Below are 19,701 nucleotides of genomic sequence, written 5' to 3' on the forward strand. Positions count from 1 at the left end.
CCAAATCAACCAACTCTTCGTGACGTGTGTGTTTGGTTTAGCGGTAGTGAAAATTGATTTTGAGGGCCCGTTTGTTTTAGATTTAAAAAAAATGGATTTTTCTTTGTATTTCTAAAAATGGATTTTTTTGAAAATTTATTCGAAAATAGTAGAAGTTATATCAATCTCATTTGTTATAAGTTAAAAAAGAGATTTTGACGTTCTCTAACTTACATAATCATTGTTCTAGATTTTACGTAATAAATATCACATATTTTTTGAAAATTTCATCTTTCAAAAATGATTTTTATGAAAAGCCATTTGAAATAGTTTTCTTTTAGAGATTTTTTCAAAATTTTAGCATCCAAAAAAAATTACAACAAAATGATGAAATACTTAATATGACATTTTAAGATGAACTATTCCAACGAATTTTTCATTTGAAACTTTCCATAAAAATTTCTTTGTTAAAAAAATTATAACAAAAACATATTACACTACAAAAATCCATTTTTTTTAAAAACTATAACAAACGGCCCCTGAATGAATTGATTTTGTAGAATTAATTTTGGTTAAAAAATCCTAACCAAATCAATAACCAAACCATTCCATATTTAAGAAACCTAACCCAATTAATAAAAGGATTTTTCTAAATGTTAAGAGGTTTAAAGCAGTAAGTTTATGTTGGAACTTTTGTATTTTATTTTAAATATGCAATTTTTTAATAAATAACTGTGGTTTTCAATAAAAGTTAGAACACGGGTATACCTGAAACCATTTCACAAAACTGGTTTGGAACCGGTTCGGGTTAGGTTTAGAACAACTTGCAGCAACCTCTCTCTCTATACGCCTCTACTTCCTCCGTAACAGTCGTAAACGGAACAGAAATCTCCGACACCCGGAATGTAGGAAATCACACTCACGACATCATCAACGACGATCATTCCACCTCTTCGTACCGCCGGCGGAATATCACACTAACCACATCACCAACGTGAAACCAAAACCCTAACCCCGTGATGTAGGAGGGTTTTATTAGTAATTTAGTAGTATTTATTATTTAGTCAAATCTTAGTTATTTTCTAGAACTCTCTATTATTATTACGTTTTATTTTATTTTGGCCCACGAGTTTGTTATTTCTTTCACTATATAAGCAGAACTTATGTAGCCTAAGAGGCACACTGGAGGGTTTTATTAGTAATTTAGTTGTATTTATTATTTAGTCAAATCTTAGTTATTTTCTAGAACTCTCTATTATTATTACGTTTTATTTTATTTTGGCCCACAGGTTTGTTATTTCTTTCACTATATAAGCAAAACTTATGTAGCCTAAGAGACACACTTTTTGATTCAATAAAGTTATTCGAGATTTTCTCTCAATTCTGGTGGATTCCGGAAACCCTAAGTTTGTGAGCTTCCGCGTCACCCATGGAAGAAACAATGGCGGAGGGTTATGAAGATCTACCCATCCACATCTGGTGGGATTTCGAGAACTGTGCTCCTACTAGAAACAGAGGTCGTGCTTGTTCGAATTTTGCAAGAGCGTTAAGACATGCTAATATGACGGGATCCATTTCTTTGCATGTATTTGGTCAAGAGGATAATACGCCGCAAGATTTGGCGGAACTCTTAAACAATGATGCTACTACGCTGACAACAAGAGACTTTACAGTCGAGGTTATAAGACCATCCCCAATGGTGGTGTCTTTACCGATTAAGACACCGTACCTAATAGGTACCCCCATTGGGGAATTTTTTTTTGGGGGTCTCTTAAGACCCGGGGTCTTATTTAAGACCCCCAACTTTAAACGGGACCCGCACGCTTTTAATATTAAAAAATTGAAATGTAGTGATATAAAGTTATTGATAGTTGATTAGTGGGTCCCATTTAAGAACTTTGTGTGAGATCTGGGTTGGAGGGATTGAGTGCTTATTAGGTACTACTATTAAAAAATAATAAAAAAGTGATGTGTACGTGTGGGATCCATTTAAGTACCCAAAAATGGGTGTCTCTATTGTGGATGCTCTAAGGGTGCCAATTAAGTTCTCGCATATCAAAAGACCACACGGAGGATATGGTATATTCTTTATTTCTTTATGGCTTAATTTGTTACAATTGGTCCCTTATTTGGTTTGTCTAATTGTTACAATTAATAAACGCGGAGGATATGGTATTCTTTAAGTTATTAATTTGTTACAATTGGTCCCTTATTTGTTTGTTAGCCAAATAAATCCTCGGTGTCAGTCTTTTGCCAAAACGTTAAATAAACACATGTGAACGGTGACGTGACAACTTGCAATTGCAATGTCTATCCACTTTAAACAGTGGGTTAACGGTTTTGATGGTGAGAATTTATTTGGTTGACGGAAGATAACTTAAAGGGACAAAATTGTAACATATTTATGGGACTAAAATGTAACCAACAAATAACTTAAGGGACCACATCATTAATTAAGTCTTTCTTTATTTAGGGCCCTTTTGTTTTAGATTTTAAAAAAATGAATTTTTCTTTGTATTTTTAAAAATGAATTTTTTTGAAATTTATTCAAAAACAGTAAAAGTTATTTCAAACTCATTTGATATACGTTAAAAAAGAGATTTTGACATTCACTAACTTAAATATTCATTGTTCGAGATTTTACATAGTAAAAATCACATATTTTTTTCAAAATGACATCTTTCAAAAATGATTTTTATGAAAAGCTATTTGAAAAGCTATTTTTTTATGATTTTTATGCGTGAAACAGCAAGGCCTAAAAAATGTATGCGCGAAACATCTTCAATTGCCATAAACTTAGGGATGTTTATGTGTATGCGTGAAACATTTTTAATGGCCATTAACGACGTTTTCAAGCCATTAACTACGTTCTTAATTGCCATTATAAGTGAGCATTAATAAGTATTCAATTGACAGTAATTGGTAGAGTGATTAGTACATGTTTCGACTTGATTAGGCTTTAATAGGTATTCAATTGCATTAACGAAGTGAGAGAACTTTTTTCAAGGTCGAATAAACGGATGTGATCAAATGCTTGAACGGATGAGATTACTCGAGCAATTACTACATGTTTAGGAGGGAAAAAAGCTAGGGAATTAGGGCAAAATAGGGAGGATTAGGGCAAACATGCTAGCCAAGCAAGTCTAGCTTTTATAATAAAGGATGTATCACTCACATGTTGATTTGAACCTATGTTTTATACACGTTTAAATATGCCTTTTTTTTTTATTATGTACAGGCCAGGTGCGTTTAAAAGAGGTAGCAGATATATCTTTGCTCAATTCCGCGGTTTCGGTACTCCGAAACCAACCCCCCCGCCTCACCTCTTAATGTGGTTTTTATCACTGGGGACTCAGATTTTGCAGCACTCATAGCTGAGTATAAAAGAAGACAACACAATGTCATTGTGGTGATGACACCATCTGCGATTAAGAAGGGAATATTGTCTGCCAATGCCGATGTAATATGGTCTTCCGCAGATTTCTTCGAAGGACGTGAACCTCTTTATAAAAAGGTAAATTTAACATATAATAATTTTTACTGTAACAATAAAGATTAATTGGAAATTTAATATATAATAATTTATTTTAATAACAGAGAACTGTTCCGGAGAAATTAGCAAATCGGAAAACTGTGGGAATTGTGAGCCACATGGACTCAATAATGCGCACATTTAGAGAGGAGCGCATCGAACCTTCGCAGTTGAACCTTAGGCTAGCTTTTGAGGGAGATGATCACCAGTATTATATGGCATTAAGACTGGGAAAGCAACTCCGTAAATTTGTTTCTTCAGAGGGCTATTTTCGGTTTCCTGCTGCCTCACACTGGATGTGCCACAATGTGGGCCAAATTGATTCTTCCAAAAGATTTAGCAGGGAAGTTTGGCAAATGATTGGTGATGCCTTATTACATGGTGATTTGAAAAACAGGCTTATCAGCTCCACCAACGAGTATGTTTTCTGAATTTTTGTTTTAATTAACATTTTCTAAACATCTGTTATATTATGTTGTTTGATATCATTATCAGCTATGAGGCCGCTGAAAGGTTGAGGAACAGATGCAATTTCCTACAAGAACACTACCTTAGTGATATCTTGTCCATGGTAAGAGTCATGGTGGGTGAGCTTAGGTGGATGAAGTGGATCCCCACTTCTTCTTACGCTGGCAGGATTGAATTTAGTGATGCTAATATTAGGTCTTTTTATCGGACTCTCTCACAAAGACAGGTACTATGTGGTGACTGTTTTTTTCTTCTCTGACAGTTTCTCCAATATGCTTTTGTTCTATAACTTCTGCCCTTTGGAGTCCTATTACTACTAACACTTACATTCACACTTTATTATAATTAGTGGCATCACCAGATTCCCTATTCTAAGAGGAGCATCTCCAACCCATCCGTTATTGGGCTGCAAGGGGATACTAATGATATCTATATTTTGTGGGATTATGATAGCATTCATGTTCCAGCAGAATTTGAATTTAGAGAAATACTCTTTGCAAACATGGTTTCAGCAGTCCGTAAGTACGGAATGAAAGGAAATCTTACTATTGAGGTATTTGTGAAGGAAAAAGGATATGCCATGGTGCTACCTACACGGTATTTAGAGAAGCTGTTTTATCAGGCAGATGTGACAGTTACAGTAGTTCAGGGCAAAAAAAAATCAAAAATGCACTCAGCACTAGAATACCTTTGAAGGCTGGTTTGTCATCGGTTAACCGACCTCGTGCAAACTATATTTTCATCACGGGGAATAGTTTTTATTCGAGTGTAATGTCTGAGCTCAAAGATTGCGGACATAATATTTTCCTGATGACTGATTTTGAGAACCCTGAATTAGCTGAACTAGTTGATGTAGCTGATGTTTTTTGGAATTTTTTCGATTGTATTCGTGGGCTCCCACCTTTCTATGCAAAGGTAACAACTTTTTTAATTTGTGAAATGTACTTTCACTCAAGTTGTTGAGTTAAGAAATTTATCAATTTGTTACTTTTTGGTTTATAATTATTTATAGGGACGTCAACAATTAACCAAAGACTCAATTGTTGAGATAATTAAATTGTTGAAAGTGCTCCGTATGTTAGAGTTGGAGAAGATAGCCCCAACTACGGAAACCATCAGTCAACTATTTGGGAATAAATTTCGTGATGACATACTGACATTAGCAGTTGACATTGAGGCAGTTGCTTTTGAGAATGAGGCCGTGGGCCGCGTTTACCGGTTTTATCATGAGCATCGGTGGTTTTGTTATCATCAATAGCTTGAGCTTATCCAGGTAAATTTAGGATGATAAAGTGTTCTCGTATCTCTTTACTCACTTATAAATCTTTAGTTTTATGTTTCTGGTAGTCTGTATGCATGAACCAACTTACAGTGTGTTTGGTTACATGCCCATTTTATTTCTCTTGCGTTTTGATATGTGATTTCAACATTATTTTTTCAAATTGTTAGTTTGTCCTGTTTCTCTATCAATTTACTGGTTTAGGTATTTTTGGGTTTGTGCATTTTCCTATGAAAGGGGTCACAGACACAGAATCATTTGACTGCAAATTATGAGGAAGTTAAGGATGAATTACCTGTCTTAGAAAGATATTCATATGCTTAAGCTGGGTTTGACTTTTGCCTGTTTGAAGTTGAACTCCATGGAAACAGCTAGAAAAGCTTAGAGAGAGAGAGAGAGAGAGAAAAGGATACTGAATCTGTTATTATTATTCAATATATGAAATGAATAGAGAATACAATATTTATAGGGATAGAACAACAGGGCTTAGTCATTATCTTTCATAGCCAGATGCCATTTAGGATCCTGAATAGCAATTTTATGTGATGTAGGTTCAACATGAGTGAGTAAAAGTGTAGGATGGAGTCTAGGCTTCACAATACCAAGTTTACCTCTTGTTCTCATAGTATGAGTATTGTGGGGATGGATTCTATGAGGAACAGGAGGAGGGGTCACAGACACAGAATGTTGAGATGCATTGGTGGCAATAGAAGACTCAGAAGCAGAGGTTTGAGATGGAGAAGGAGATAAAACAGTAATAGGAGTGGGATTTAGCACATTTGTAGTTATAGGTGAAGACTCAGAGTGATGTGACTGAGCTGGTGAGCAGGAGATGAAGGTTCAGGCTCAATGGATGGAGAGTGAGAACCTGAACTAGCAGAGAAAGATGACTGGGATGGATTTGAAATAGGAGTGGGAAAGAAAGTAGATAGAGTTGGGCCATCTGGTTTGACAGAGATTTGTGTGGGAAGGAAATAGTTCATGATAAGGAAACTTAGTTTCATTAAACACAATATCCTTTGAAACAAAAATTCTACCAGAAGCATCTAGACATTTATAGCCTTTATGATGATTAGAGTATCCTAAGAACACACACGTGTGGGAAGGAAATAGTTCATGATAAGGAAACTTAGTTTCATTAAACACAATATCCTTTGAAACAAAAATTCTACCAGAAGCATCTAGACATTTATAGCCTTTATGATGATTAGAGTATCCTAAGAACACACACTCCTTTTGGAATGAAAATCAAGTTTGTGAGAGTTATAAGGTCTTAAAAATGGAAAGCAGGCACAGCCAAAGCTCTTGAGGAATTTGTAGTCTTGAAAATCACAGAAAATCAATTCTAGCAGTTTAGTATATGTCATTTTAGATGCATATGATGGAAGTCTGTGAACTTTACCAAGGCTGCAAGCAGTACAAAAATCTGAAACATTTTTATTTGGTAATTTGACATTACAAAGTTTGATAATGCTTTGGAGCACCTCATGATGAGGGTGTCCAAGCCTACTATGCCAAATGCTATACAAGGAAGGAAAAGACTGAACATAACTCCTAGTTGAACTATTAGGTAAGTGCTCAACATTATTACATTGAAAGTTGCTAGAGTTGAGACTAGTGTTAAGTTCTAAAGGAGCAAAAGATGAAGGGACCTTGAATGACTGTGCTGAAACTTTATTGCAGACTCTAGAGTTTTGGTAGACAGGAGCAGGGACCTTGAATGACTCGGTGTCCTCAAACTGATAGAGACCATCATGTCCAAGAACACCTCTTAAAAGCACCTTAGAAGAGTCCTGAGATTTCACAAAACAATGATTAGGACAATATTTATAGGGATAGAACAACAGGGCTTAGTCATTATCTATCTTAGCTTAATCTATTTACTCTAACATTGCCAACAATTGACCCACAATGTGGTCTCTGAGTCTGACTATTCCTTAAATCCTGCTATGAACTGGGCCTATATAGCACTAACTTTCCTGTTTTTTACATTCATTTGAGATCTCGCCTCTTTCTGATTCTTGATCAACACAGTTTTTTATTGTACATGTGAACATAACATAGTCAATACTGTAAACTTGCTATACAATGGATTTATAGCTTTTTCTTTTGCAGAATAATTATCGTTGAATAAGATTGAAACACAAATCTTAAGCACTACCCGTTCATATTTACCTGTGTTAAATCTATGATTCATTTATGCCAAAACCATTAATTTCAATTTATGATATTCCTAGCTGATGGTTGTATGGCTTGTACATTCAAACATTATAATGGATCAAGCATTTTTGTCCATTCCTGTTGCATAAATGTAATACTATTATGGACTAGTAACTTGTTATATATTTGGAACTGGGTCTGATAAATACTTTACATTTGGCTTTTCCTTGTTGGTATGTGTAATTAGGTTGTCGAGAGTGGTGGTAAGAACATTGAAGTTGCTGTGATGACTAAGGAGCACGGTCTGCGTCAGTTGAAGGAAGCTGAAATTGACGCCATTTGGCTGAGATTGAAGCAGAGAAAGCTGCTGCTGAGGCTGCAAAGAAAGCTCCTCCTAAGGATACATGATTCTATGTTTCTTTTGTTTTGTATTTTACGTAAGCATCGTTCTTGTAGGTGTTGACTCTACTTATTGTAAAAGCTAAAATTGATGCCATCAAATCTGAGATTGAAACACAAGAGAACTGCTGAGGCTATCCAAGAAACCCTAAGACATGATTTTCTTTATATTTATCTAGCTCGTGAATTGTTTTTGCTGGGTGGCTTAAGGATGACTCCTTTAATTGTTTTTGGATCATGTCATTATTGTTTAAGTTCAAGTTCGCAGATGGAGTTCAATTTGTTATTAAAAAATTGAGTTCAATCATAAATGTTATAATATGAAAATTGACACACTTAAAAAATCATGGTACCTTTGTTTAATAATTATATATTTTATGATATCAGTTTTCAAGGACTTTACCGCTTACTGATATCAAAACATGAGTATATTTGAAAGTTTGGAAGGGAGGGATTGGATGAGAAAACTGAAGATAATTATTCACTTGGTATATGAAGGGATACAACCCTCTTCCTCAATTTGCAGAACCAAAAACACGATGAAAGGAAAGCTTTCGAGGGGTTAAAAATTAATAACCCCTCTTTTGTTTTTAATTGATTCTCACTACCTCCTTTTTTAAATTCAAATAAGGAAAATATCAACCATAAGCCTGCCCTTCAAGTCCTCTATTCTAATGGTTTTTTTTTTTGGTGAACTAAACACTATTTTTTCTTTCTAAAACATTGTCTAAATATCTTCAGCCGCTTCTCAAAATCACTTTTATCCCTCACAAAATGAAGTTGACATTGTTATGTTTACATTTTACTGTATATTAGTTACAAACCCGTGCTTCGCACGGGTTGAATTAGTATTTTTTAAAAATTTTGCTCTAAAGGAGAGATGTTCAAATTAAGAAATATAGATGCTACCATGTAGTGTATAACCAATTTAAGGTTGATTACCAAAAAAGGGTTGGATTACTATATCCAAACCACATTTAAAATATACTGTCATTAAAATACGAAATAAAATATTCCAAATCAAAATCACTAACCAAAGATTCTCAAACTTTGTTCTTGTAATCTTTAGTACATGAAGTACAAATCCAACACCCCATGATGATGAAAGAATTCCAGCATTATCAATCGACATTAATAGAGCAAAGAATGTTCCTTCAATGCCACATGGATAAAGCTTTGAGCTGAGTACAAGCATAGGCATCCACTTTGGCCTAAAAGTCATATGAGCTATGCTTTCGACAATCACAACAAAGACGTAATCCGGTATACCAAACTTCAGGTTCAATCTCATGACTAAAATTAGATCAAACATCCCTGATAGACCATAGAGCAACTGAGTCGAAAAGAGTAAGTCTTTGAATGCGTAATCCTTTAGCACGTGTTGGTATGTAATGCGCCTAAAAGGGAACCGACTGAGCTGATTGAAAATATGAAACCTATACTCTCCTGTGGAAGAAAATGCAAGACAAAGGTTACTGGTATTCTATGATATTAAACTATCTAAATGTGTATTGTCAAAATAAATGTGTACTGTAACTATGTAACATATAGTAAAATTCATAAACTCAAGTCAAGCAACCTCAAACCAACTCTAATTATCACAATACAGTTAACACATGGTGGGAAAATAGTTCTCTTTTCTCACATTAAACCAATATCATAAGTTCCCTATTTTCATTTTTATTTTTTTTAGATTCCAATTCGTAACATGACCAAAATAATTATTCAAGTCCAAATTCAATCAAATTTGGCATGTAGGCTTAGCTTATTTTTGTTACCTAGACCTCATGGAATGAGTTTTGAAAAAAAACTTTGTACACTGTTAGTGAGAAGTCTAACCTTTATCCTTAAGCTCTTAAGTCTTCATTGGGTGGAGGCTGCCTACTTTGAAGATTGCCTACTTCAGCATTTATGATCCCCCATCATGTAATATTTTTCTGAGAATTGACTCTTAAATTCCAAATAAACTATAAACATGTGCAGCAAAATTTAAAATAAGCTAGTGAACTTGCATTTCTTAACACTACATAAACACTTTTTTTTACAGAGGTTGGTAACTATAATTTGGAAGACTTTATGAACATGGCATCAATCATATTATGCGAGTGGGCTAAGTCCATACAGAGCTTGCTCTGACTTTAAACGGAATCCCCGCAAGTGTGCGGTGGGATTGTCCCCTCGGATTAGTCGATTCGTGGATCGAATAGAGTTTTCAAAAAAAAAAACATTTATTTTTTAGTAAAAAAATTTAATCAATAATAGAGCATTCTTCAACTTAAACTGTGTCTAAAGCATCTTTTTCTCTAAAAAAAAATAGACATTTTTAATTTAAATATTACGCATTTTAGCATGTATACACGAAAATAATTATATTTAACAAAAAAGATTCCATTGCCGAGAATCAAACCCGGATCTCCGGCGTAAAAGCCAGATATCCTAACCCGGATCTCGACTATTAAAATGCTACTGCCTTTCAAAATAGCTGGTAGTATTGAGAAAGGTGATACATAGTACACTGATATTTTTATTATGACATAGTTTTAGTTATTAAATAACGTCCACACTAGTACTACAATTAAGATAGACAAGAGCTGTTTTGAGTTCAAAGTTGGGCAATTGAAAGAACACGAGTGAACAAACTCCTTCATTTGGCTCTAACATCTCACATTTTACTCCAGCATCACAGCATCATCACCTTTTGCTCTAGCATCTTCATCATCATGCTCCAACGGCAAACCCATCAGAACCTATTGCATTTTAATCAATTACCAAACATTATTCTTTGGTTTTGTACATCCTTAACTCTGAACAATTAAAATGCTTGCTTGATGTTAAAAGTTGCAGTTTTTCCTTGTAAGACTAGCTAACAAGCACATGCATCCATGTGGGCTAACATATGTATAAAAACATATCGCAGACACATTGACAGATGACATTAAAGTCATGAACCATTGACTTCAAAAGAAGAAGAGAAAAAAATAACAAAATCCTTACAGAGTTTTTCTTGACTTTCGTTTTCTGTCTCGACTATTAGATTGCTGGCCATTGTTGGCAGAGAGTTTTTCCCTTTCCATTTCCGGTGTCTGAAAAAACATGCAAATATTAAACTCATTCAAAATAATCTACATAATAGTATACATTGTATAGATAGAGTATTACAATAGATGTTACACTAAGCACAAAGACAAACTAGAGAACAATCTAAACTATAGCATGAGTACAAAAGTGTCCTAGCCACGGACGCAAGATTTCTTCCAATACAACGAGACAACATTCCAAATGCTAGAACATGAACCCGCTAGCATGTTTAATGACACCTACCAACACATTAGTGCATTACATGAAACCAGACAGTGCATATTCTAAACTATATAATATTGTGTCATTTCATATGTAGCCCACAACAATGTAAATGACTTAGATATAATTGTTACCTTCTGCTCTCATGTCAAGTAATAAAACATGTTCGAATTAAGCCAACCCTCTTTTATCAAGCTATCCAACCACTTTACGCCTCAATAAACATAACAGAATGCAATTAAAGGACCATTTTCTCCCTCAAAATTTAGTCCAAGTATCAATCAAAAACATGTCTGGGGACGATTTTGATTCAAGGAGATCTATTAATTCTAGTACCCATCCCTCATGTCATATATCAACCAACACAAATAAAGAGAACAAGGAGTAGTGAGCAAACATAGACAAAATAACAGCTTAGGATATAATGAAAGAGCTGCAATCCCCTCTTCAACATGGAAAACAGAAATAAAAGGTGAAGCAAGACAAAGCACCTATAAACTCTAGTTGACAATTTACATACTTACAATTCTTATTCCCTGTCGTTTTGAAGTCCTAACTAAACTCACAAGATACAAAACCCACATTAATAAAGAGAATCCAAATCAACAATAGCAATTAGCAACTAAACTTATATGTTGAGATATTCAAATTTATTGTATGGATTGTATTGATTAATCTTCCCGCGAGAACGTCGAAACATTTCCCTTGTTGGAGAAAGAGGGGAGTGGAGCATGGGTATTTGGCACGGTGGGTCCAGCACCTTACTCAACTACAGATTTGACTTTCGTGAGAAAAGGAGGGCAAGGAGCAAATTTGGAAATTCGCACGTTAATGTGTCTGGCCCATTAGCTCTAACGTGTCTGTTTCTCAAATCTGGAGTACGAAGACTAATGCCACCTACACAGGTAATGACATGTATCAACTCCCTTGGATACACTATGGTACAGCTATAGCATAGTAGTTAATAGCGGCGCTATAGCGGCCAATAGCGGCCGCGCGGTGCGGTGCGGTCCAGGACCGCTATGCAATAAGCCATGGCGTAGCGTTATGAGATAGCGGCGCAATAGCGGCCGCAACACTGCATAGCGGTTTTGCACTCTTGCACCGCTATTTCATTTTACGTGAAAATACAAGATTCTCCTTGGTTTTAAATAAAAAACAAGGGTATTTTTGTCATTTTCGTCAAACCCTAATTAATAACTTCAGTTTCTCTCTTCCTTCTTTCATTCTTTACGGCGCCTTTCAGATCTGTACGCATCTGCTCTCTCAAAAAACTTCCTCTCTTCATTAAATCTTCTCTCAAAAGCATCAGATCTGTACCCTAAAAAGCATCCTCTGTTTTGTTCATCCTCTATTCTGCTCTCTGTTTCCTTATTTTTGTTGTTTTTGTGGACAACACAGTCATGGCAGCTTCCGCTTCTGGTGTTCAATCAAACTCTGTGTCTGTTGACTCATGTGCTCAAAGACATAAGTGGACCGGTGATAATCTCGACATTGTTTGGCAATTTAATCACTGGAAGGATCCCAGCTTCTGGTGTTCAATCAATCCTAAATACTTTTATAGCAAACCAGAAATTGAGACAGATCTCAAATTGCTGAGAGGTTTGCATAAATGCATTGAGACACTTTGTGAATGTAATGAAGTGGCAGACTTGGTTACAACTCAGTTGGGACAACTCAGAAGTTACAAGTGATATATGTTTGTTTATAATTTATAGTATTATTTATATTTTTTTTGAGAGAAGTTTATAGTATTATTTATATAATTTGTCCAAAAAGTTAAATGAAATAGCGGTCATAGCGCTAGGCGCTATCCCGCTATAGCATTTTTGGGGTCGGCCGCTACGCGCCGCTATCCGCTATTAACTACTATGAGCTATAGTGATAATGTGATAATGTTGACTCTTGGAACTCTAGACCATGTTGTCCACAAGCAGAAAGGTTTCTTAAACAAAGACTCTGAGATTCAATCCGTGAGTCAAGTAGATGATACTAGCTTCTCAATTTTTGTTTTGGCTAATGCGAGTGTAAAAATATGTAAAACTCCATGTATGTATAATGAGATCACACACATAGTATTTATGAGTATGCACTGTCCTAAGAAGTTGTATACCCTAGGAGTAATAGCAATCAATCTAGGAAGTAGTACAATTAAAGGAAAATCTAAAGATTCTTAATTTTAACAGTGAGTAATTCTTCTCAAGCATTGAGTTATGGCATATAGAGAGGAGTAGGGCTATACCATGTGTTAAAAGTCTAATTGATGGATCAAATAAGTTTGTGTGCCTTTCCTTGGTAATAACACTGGCTATGCTTACAATAGGACTTATGTGGATATAGAGACAATTGTTGTGGAAGGTACGTCCTCAAAGAGGTTTTCTACGGAGACGATATCCAGTCAGGAAATAGAATCATTGGTCAAAATAGGGCCATAAAGGAGAATCTGGGCCCAAATAGTAAATTAGCAGCAAATCTTCTGTCCAAACCCATTATGTGGCAGGGAGTGAGGGAGCATATGGATTGAGTGATGTGTTTTGTTCTATAGGGATGTGAGGAAAGAGTGGGAGGGTGTCTTGCCACTATAGGAGCTTTGCTCTGTGGGCATCGGATAAAATGGAGGAAGGGGAAACACAAACATGACCAATTTAACAGTAAACTACTTAACAAAAATAGATATTTAACTTCAATATCAATAACAACACAGTGCAGAACTGCAGTATAAATCCATCCAAATATCGTCATCAATAATGCAGTGCAAGATAAATCCATCCAAAATTCCAAATAACAACACAACACAGGCTTTCCTTCACATAATTTGGAAGTTCAAATAATCAAGGCCAAGGTAAAACTTTAACTATGTTGGACAAACCAATATTATATATTATCTAGTAGAATGATGCACATACTAACCAGGGGTTCCATAAATACGATATAACAACATATACATATATGAAAAACTTCCTAAGCGCTACTATACACAAATAAGAACATAACAGCAGCTTATTCCTCCATTTCATAGAAACAAACTGGCAGCAATAACTTAATCAGAAGATTTTCTTCAATCAGCTTCAGCTCTAAAAAAACACCTTGCACAACAGCTAAGATGCATTGGGTAACAGTTTGAAGAAAGAATCATAATAATTTTATTGTTTTGGTTTGAGCAGAAAAATTCTACAACTAACAATGGCATCAATTAAGAGGCAAGAGATTTAGGTAAAATTTAGACTCTAGATTTACACCACTATATACTGAATAATATTGATGAACAATAAGGACTGCAGAGGCAGTTCTTTGTCTGGCTGAAACTGTATAAGCAGTTTCTTAAAGTGCATTTACAGCAGTAACAGAAATAAACAAATGACAGGAAATTGAGAGTCTTCCCTCTCCCCCTAGCCGGTTCCTACTTAGCAAATTCCACACTAAAATAAATTAACAAACTACTATTTATAGTTACATATTTGCTACCAAACGACAGTGATGTTAAGCCAATGGAAAAGACAAACACACACCCAATGATAATTTAGTCATGATTTAGGGACTCCAAGACAAACACGCACCCAATGATAATTTAGTCATAATTTATCTTTTAATTTCATAAACAACATACTCTTGTTTTCCATTGTCGATCTATTTTTTTCCCTGTAAATTGCAACTGTGTGAATCGGGTTCCTAACACACACCAGCCCATAACAGGACCAATAACCAAGGTAATATAACTAATTTTAACCAAATTTAAAATTCTTAAAAACCAAACACCAAACAAATTGAGGACTTACTTCAAAGTTGGCGGCGGCATCTTTCTTGAGTTTATCCTCCTGAAAAAACATGCAAATTAATATTAAACTCATTGAAAATAGTATATCCAATCCAGCAAAGGCAAAGCAACAAAAAAAAATAAAGTATTATATTATACAGCATTGTCGATTGCATGAATGATCTTATTCAAGCTGATACTCAAATCATTAACACCAGGATTGCGTTCAAGCCACGACTTAGCATTGATACAGAATGACGAAATAGCGTGCATAATTTCCAGATTTCTGTAATCATCAGGTTTCGAAACAAATTGATGGATAGAGTCCAAATCATTTTTAGTAAGAAGAAGCATCGGATCACCATCAGGAAAGATAAAAAGCATATCTGGATTAAACAAACTATGTTCTGGTGAAGCAAAGGAAAGCAAGTTGACAATAGCACCAACGACACAAGTTTTCTCAATCATCTTTTCCAAGGCTTCTTCGTCGAAAATCATCGTTTTGCTTCTTTCTACGTCGACATCTTCTTCGTAAAGACGAAGAAAAATTCCACTAAGCCTCTTCAACTCACGAATAACTTCTTTGTTGGTGGTTGGATCCTCCTTTAGTTTATCGATACGACTTTCGATTTGGAGTATGGCGTCGCGATTTGCCGAATCAACCATTGTCAAAATGGGATTAGCGTCGGCCGGTTGTGGTGGATGAGGGTTTGTAAGAATTTTAATAAGATTCTCCAACTCACTAATAATTTGTTCCCTGTTGGTTGGATATGCCTGTAGTTGATAGATACGATCGATACGACTTTCGATTATGTCTATGACGTCGCTCTTAGAAAAATCAACCATTGTCGAACTGGAATTAGCGGCGGCCGGCGGTGGAGGAGGGTTTGTAAGGTTTTGCGTGGATTCGACATCTTCTTTGTTAAGATTAAGAAGAATTTCACGAAGACTCTTCAACTCACGAATACCTTGTTCATTGTTGGTTGGATCTTCCATTAATTTATCGATACGACTTTCGATTTGGAGTATGGCGTCACGATTTGCCGAATCAACCATTGTCAAACTGGAATTAGCGGCGGCTGGCGGTGGAGGAGGGTTTGTTTGTTAGGTTTTGCGTGTTGTGTGGTTTTTTTTCTTTTCTGGGATAAATCTATAACTATTAATAGCGATGGAAAACGGATCCGGATCCTCTCCTGTTTTATCTCTACTGTGGTCCCTTCTGCGCCTATATAAGACGTTGGATTAATCCAACGGTGGATGAAAAAATGTAAAATAATTATAAAAAAAAAAACACTAAATTAGATGAGAGACAAAGTGAACCCGGCCGGAACCAACTTTCTTCCCCCAAAATCCTCAATTCTCAACAATCAAGCAAATTATCCCACCGCATCAGCCTGAGTCCAATCTGATTTCGTAACCAGCAAAAACAATAGAGAATCGTGATGACTTTGGTTTAAAGAGAGTTGTTGGCGCAAGAGGTAATGATTTGAGAAGAAAACAAAGAAGAGAATTAGTTTGGTGCAAGAGGTAAGGAGATTATGATATTGACTTATCAGAATAGCTTTGAAGTGGAATGTTTCAGCGGTACTGATGGAAGTAGAAGGATGCGATCACCCAGATCATCTACCCCTGTAATTGGTGAACGAGGAGGGGAATTTATTTGATGAACGAAAATGCATATAAATGCGAGAGATGGGTAAAGAGAATTGATAGAATGGAAGAAGAAATTTGAGAAATAAGAGAATGAGGAAGGAATGATAGAAGGGAGAGAGTTTTGAGATTGTAGAAGGAGATATGGTTAAATCAATGTGGAAGGTTCCGGAGAAATGGAGAGTGGGTAGTGAGGACACACATGATTTAATTTTTTTTTTTTATTGTTTTTCTACAATTGGGTTGCAGCGTTATTTATTTTTATTTTTTAGTAATTAAAAAAATTGGTTGCTATGGAAGGATTTTTTTTTATTACTATTTTTGCATTTGAAAAAACGGATGAATTTCAGATAAAACGCTAGAGTATAAATTCAAAACTTAAAAAGAAAATAATAAGACATTAATAGGAAGAAAAAATAAAGAAATCAAAGAAAAGGAGATAGGAGGTACCAAATGGAATCAAAAGGAACTCTGATGAAAGAGTTCCGAAACTAACATGCTGGACATCCTTCGCAAAAGACTGCAATTTCAGTTTGCACATCTGAGATCTAGCCAATATATTATATCTATATTCAGGCTCAGAAGAGTTAGGACCAAGGCAGTAAATATTGACTGCATTTCCTAAAAGCATCGTTTTTGACTTGAAGAACAATAGTTTCATCATTAGACTTCAAGGAGACATGGATCAAAGATAAGTTTTCGTGTGTTTGGTTTGGAAGAGAAGCTGTGAAGAGAGAAATCTATAACTATTAATAGCGATGGAAAACTTTCGGTTTGGTGTAGCCTACTTTTTATTCCAAAATTACCCTTGAGAGTATTTATGTTCTTGTTGGGGTCCAAAGCTGCCAACATTCTAATTTCTAAACATACCCGTAATCAATACTACTAACTTGTTTTGAAATATGAATAGTCAAATTTAATACACATACATACAAAGGACAATTTGGTAATATTAATACACAAAACAGACACATTAATTGAACTGACAATTTTTCTTAAGAAATGTGAAAAATGCAAAGGGAGGTTACATTAAGGGACAAAGGGAGTAAGGTCCTACAATTGACCCCACATATTTTTATTTATTTCAATACTTTTAAGTTAAAATACTTATTTTTATATTATTTTTAAAAAAATATTAAATAATGAAAAAAAATACATATATTATCTAATTATGAAAAGAAATACATAATTTATTGAGAACAAGTTAATACATAAAAACGCGAAAAATTAATTTTCATTATTATCATGTCCGAAACGTGACCAAATATGTTCCAACAAATCTCCTTGCAATTGTCGATGTTTTTCTCTTTCACGAGCATGTGCTCTCCTTTGCAAGTATGTGGCGAAATCAGGATGAGAACCATTGGATACTTCAGCTGCGGCGATGTCATTGTTTACGTTATCATACTCAAAATTACCATCATATGTGTGTCGTTCATCTTCAACAATCATATCATGCAATATGATGCATGCATATATTATGTGTTTGATTGTAGCCATGTGCCAAGCACGGGCCGGACCACGTATAATCATAAATCGAGATTGAAGCACTTCAAATGTCTGTTCCATGTCCTTTCCTGTCGATTCTTGTTTTTGGGCAAATAACTTCCTCTTTTCTCCTTGCAGCATTGGGATAGTCTTAACAAATGTAGCCCATTCGGGATAGATGCCATCTGCTAGATAATACTCCATATTATATGTGGTTCTATTCATCGCGTATTGTAATGTCGGAGCTCTCCCGACAGAACATCGTTAAACACATTAGATTAGTTTAACACGTTAATGTCATTGTTAGAACCAGCAACGCCAAAAAAGGCATGTCAAATCCATAAGTCTTGGGATGCCACAACTTCAAGCATGATTGTGGGTTTTCCATGATCACCTGACAATATTGACCTTTCCACGTAACTGGACAATTTTTCCATTCCCAGTGCATACAATCAATGGGACCTAACATACCACGAAAGCCGCATGCCTCTACTAGTTGTAGAAGGCATTATTGGTCTTGGTTGTTAGGCCTTCTCAAATACTCATCCCCAAATACTGCATTTATACCTGTTACAAATCTCTCTAAGCACTCCACTGCAGTGCTTTCACCAATTCAAACATACTCATCTACACTGTCAGTCTGTGAAACATATGCCAAAATACGAATAGCAGCAGTGCACTTTTGCAATGGTGAAAGGCCCCTTCTTCCAACTGCATCAACCCTTCCGAAATATTCTGAAATATTCATCTTGAATTCCAAGGGCTTCTACAATTCTGAGGAACACATGTCTTTGCATTCGGAACCTTCGTCGAAATTGAGCTTGTGTATACTGGATGTTTAGAGAAATAATCATTAAACAATCGATTATGCCCTTCTTCACGACTTCCATCAATGATTGTTCTTCTTCGTCTGCACCTAGTGGGATTGTTGTCTTGTTGCATCTCGCGAAATACCCTCAAGAACTCTTCTTCAGTGTTGTCATCAAAACAATCATCAATGATTTAGTTCCAAATTGTATCAAAGTCGGTGTTTGGATCCATAATAAAATTTGAAAGACTTTGAGAAGAATTATTTTTTTTAGGGATAAGAGAAGATGAAATGTGGGTTGATATTTTTATTTGAATGTATAGGTTGAAAAACTATGTGACAAATTGATTCAAAACTAACACAATTTATAGGCAAATAAATAACGGTAATGTTTTTTTTTCTTCTTTTTTTGGTGGTGACCAGGGTTCGAACCCCGGACCTTGCATATATTATGCATTGTCCATACCAACTGAGTTAAGCTCACGAGGACAAATAACGGTAATGTTAGGCAACTACCCAGCAAAGTACTGGAACTTCATGAGGCACAAATAGTAAATACAAATAAAGCTTCTTGTAAATGAAAACAAAGAGAAAGGTCAGGAGGTATTCTTCTCTACCTCTATCTTTTTTTTTAAAAAAATTAATTAAATTGGACTTTTTGTTTTTTCGCCTAATATTTTTTCTATATTTTGGAAGATTAAAAAGTGCAAAGAGCTTAGAGTTAAGCTGTATATTTGTTTTTAGATATTAAGGTAATGATTTTAACAGCAAATCTTATTGACGGAAAGGATTGGCTGGGAAAAACCAAAAGCACTTCATTGATTGTCGCCAGTCTATACTTTCAGTTGTGTTCTGTCATAGTTCTAGAATTCTCATTTTGCACT

At 35.3% G+C, this 19,701-nt stretch overlaps 3 protein-coding genes across 4 annotated transcripts; 1 reads left to right on the forward strand and 2 right to left on the reverse strand.

Moving 5' to 3' along the window:
• The first annotated feature begins 3,217 nt into the window (after window positions 1-3,217).
• On the forward strand, window positions 3,218-8,026 carry LOC146949059 (uncharacterized). 2 transcript variants are annotated; one of them, XM_085745174.1, is made up of 6 exons: window positions 3,218-3,493; window positions 3,577-3,929; window positions 4,007-4,205; window positions 4,329-4,894; window positions 4,992-5,252; window positions 7,666-8,026. In XM_085745174.1, the coding sequence occupies exons 1-4, from the start codon at window positions 3,392-3,394 to the stop codon at window positions 4,671-4,673; spliced, it is 999 nt and encodes a 332-aa protein (XP_085601300.1). In that variant the 5' UTR covers window positions 3,218-3,391; the 3' UTR covers window positions 4,674-4,894; window positions 4,992-5,252; window positions 7,666-8,026. The 2 variants fall into 2 exon arrangements, with proteins under 2 accessions (XP_085601300.1, XP_085601301.1); XM_085745175.1 differs by having other exon boundaries at window positions 3,219-3,493; window positions 4,341-4,894.
• Window positions 8,027-10,169: 2,143 nt separating this feature from the next.
• LOC146949060 (uncharacterized) lies at window positions 10,170-15,995 on the reverse strand. The gene is made up of 4 exons (XM_085745173.1): window positions 15,031-15,995; window positions 14,894-14,932; window positions 10,812-10,900; window positions 10,170-10,564 (listed from the first exon to the last, which is right to left on the reverse strand). The coding sequence occupies exons 1-4, from the start codon at window positions 15,925-15,927 to the stop codon at window positions 10,558-10,560; spliced, it is 1,032 nt and encodes a 343-aa protein (XP_085601299.1). The 5' UTR covers window positions 15,928-15,995; the 3' UTR covers window positions 10,170-10,557.
• A 1,753-nt stretch (window positions 15,996-17,748) lies between these two features.
• Window positions 17,749-18,249, reverse strand: LOC146949061 (uncharacterized). Its single transcript, XM_085741493.1, has one exon. The coding sequence runs from the start codon at window positions 18,232-18,234 to the stop codon at window positions 17,749-17,751; it is 486 nt and encodes a 161-aa protein (XP_085597619.1). The 5' UTR covers window positions 18,235-18,249.
• Between the last annotated feature and the right edge of the window lie 1,452 nt (window positions 18,250-19,701).

Source organism: Medicago sativa, chromosome 2, assembly GCF_051527215.1.
Source record: "Medicago sativa cultivar Bolivia chromosome 2, Bolivia_mono, whole genome shotgun sequence".
Taxonomy (NCBI): Eukaryota; Viridiplantae; Streptophyta; class Magnoliopsida; order Fabales; family Fabaceae; genus Medicago; species Medicago sativa.

Coding starts and splice junctions, on each gene's coding strand:
- LOC146949059 (XM_085745174.1), top strand. CDS start 3,392: ATGACACCATCTGCGATTAAGAAGGGAATATTGTCTGCCAATGCCGAT. Junction 3,494..3,576: donor GTGAACCTCTTTATAAAAAG/GTAAATTTAACA, acceptor TTTTAATAACAG/AGAACTGTTCCGGAGAAATT. Junction 4,206..4,328: donor GGACTCTCTCACAAAGACAG/GTACTATGTGGT, acceptor TATTATAATTAG/TGGCATCACCAGATTCCCTA.
- LOC146949060 (XM_085745173.1), bottom strand. CDS start 15,927: ATGGTTGATTCGGCAAATCGTGACGCCATACTCCAAATCGAAAGTCGT. Junction 14,933..15,030: donor TTCATGCAATCGACAATGCT/GTATAATATAAT, acceptor ATGTTTTTTCAG/GAGGATAAACTCAAGAAAGA. Junction 10,901..14,893: donor ATGCCGCCGCCAACTTTGAA/GTAAGTCCTCAA, acceptor ATGTTTTTTCAG/ACACCGGAAATGGAAAGGGA.
- LOC146949061 (XM_085741493.1), bottom strand. CDS start 18,234: ATGAATAGAACCACATATAATATGGAGTATTATCTAGCAGATGGCATC.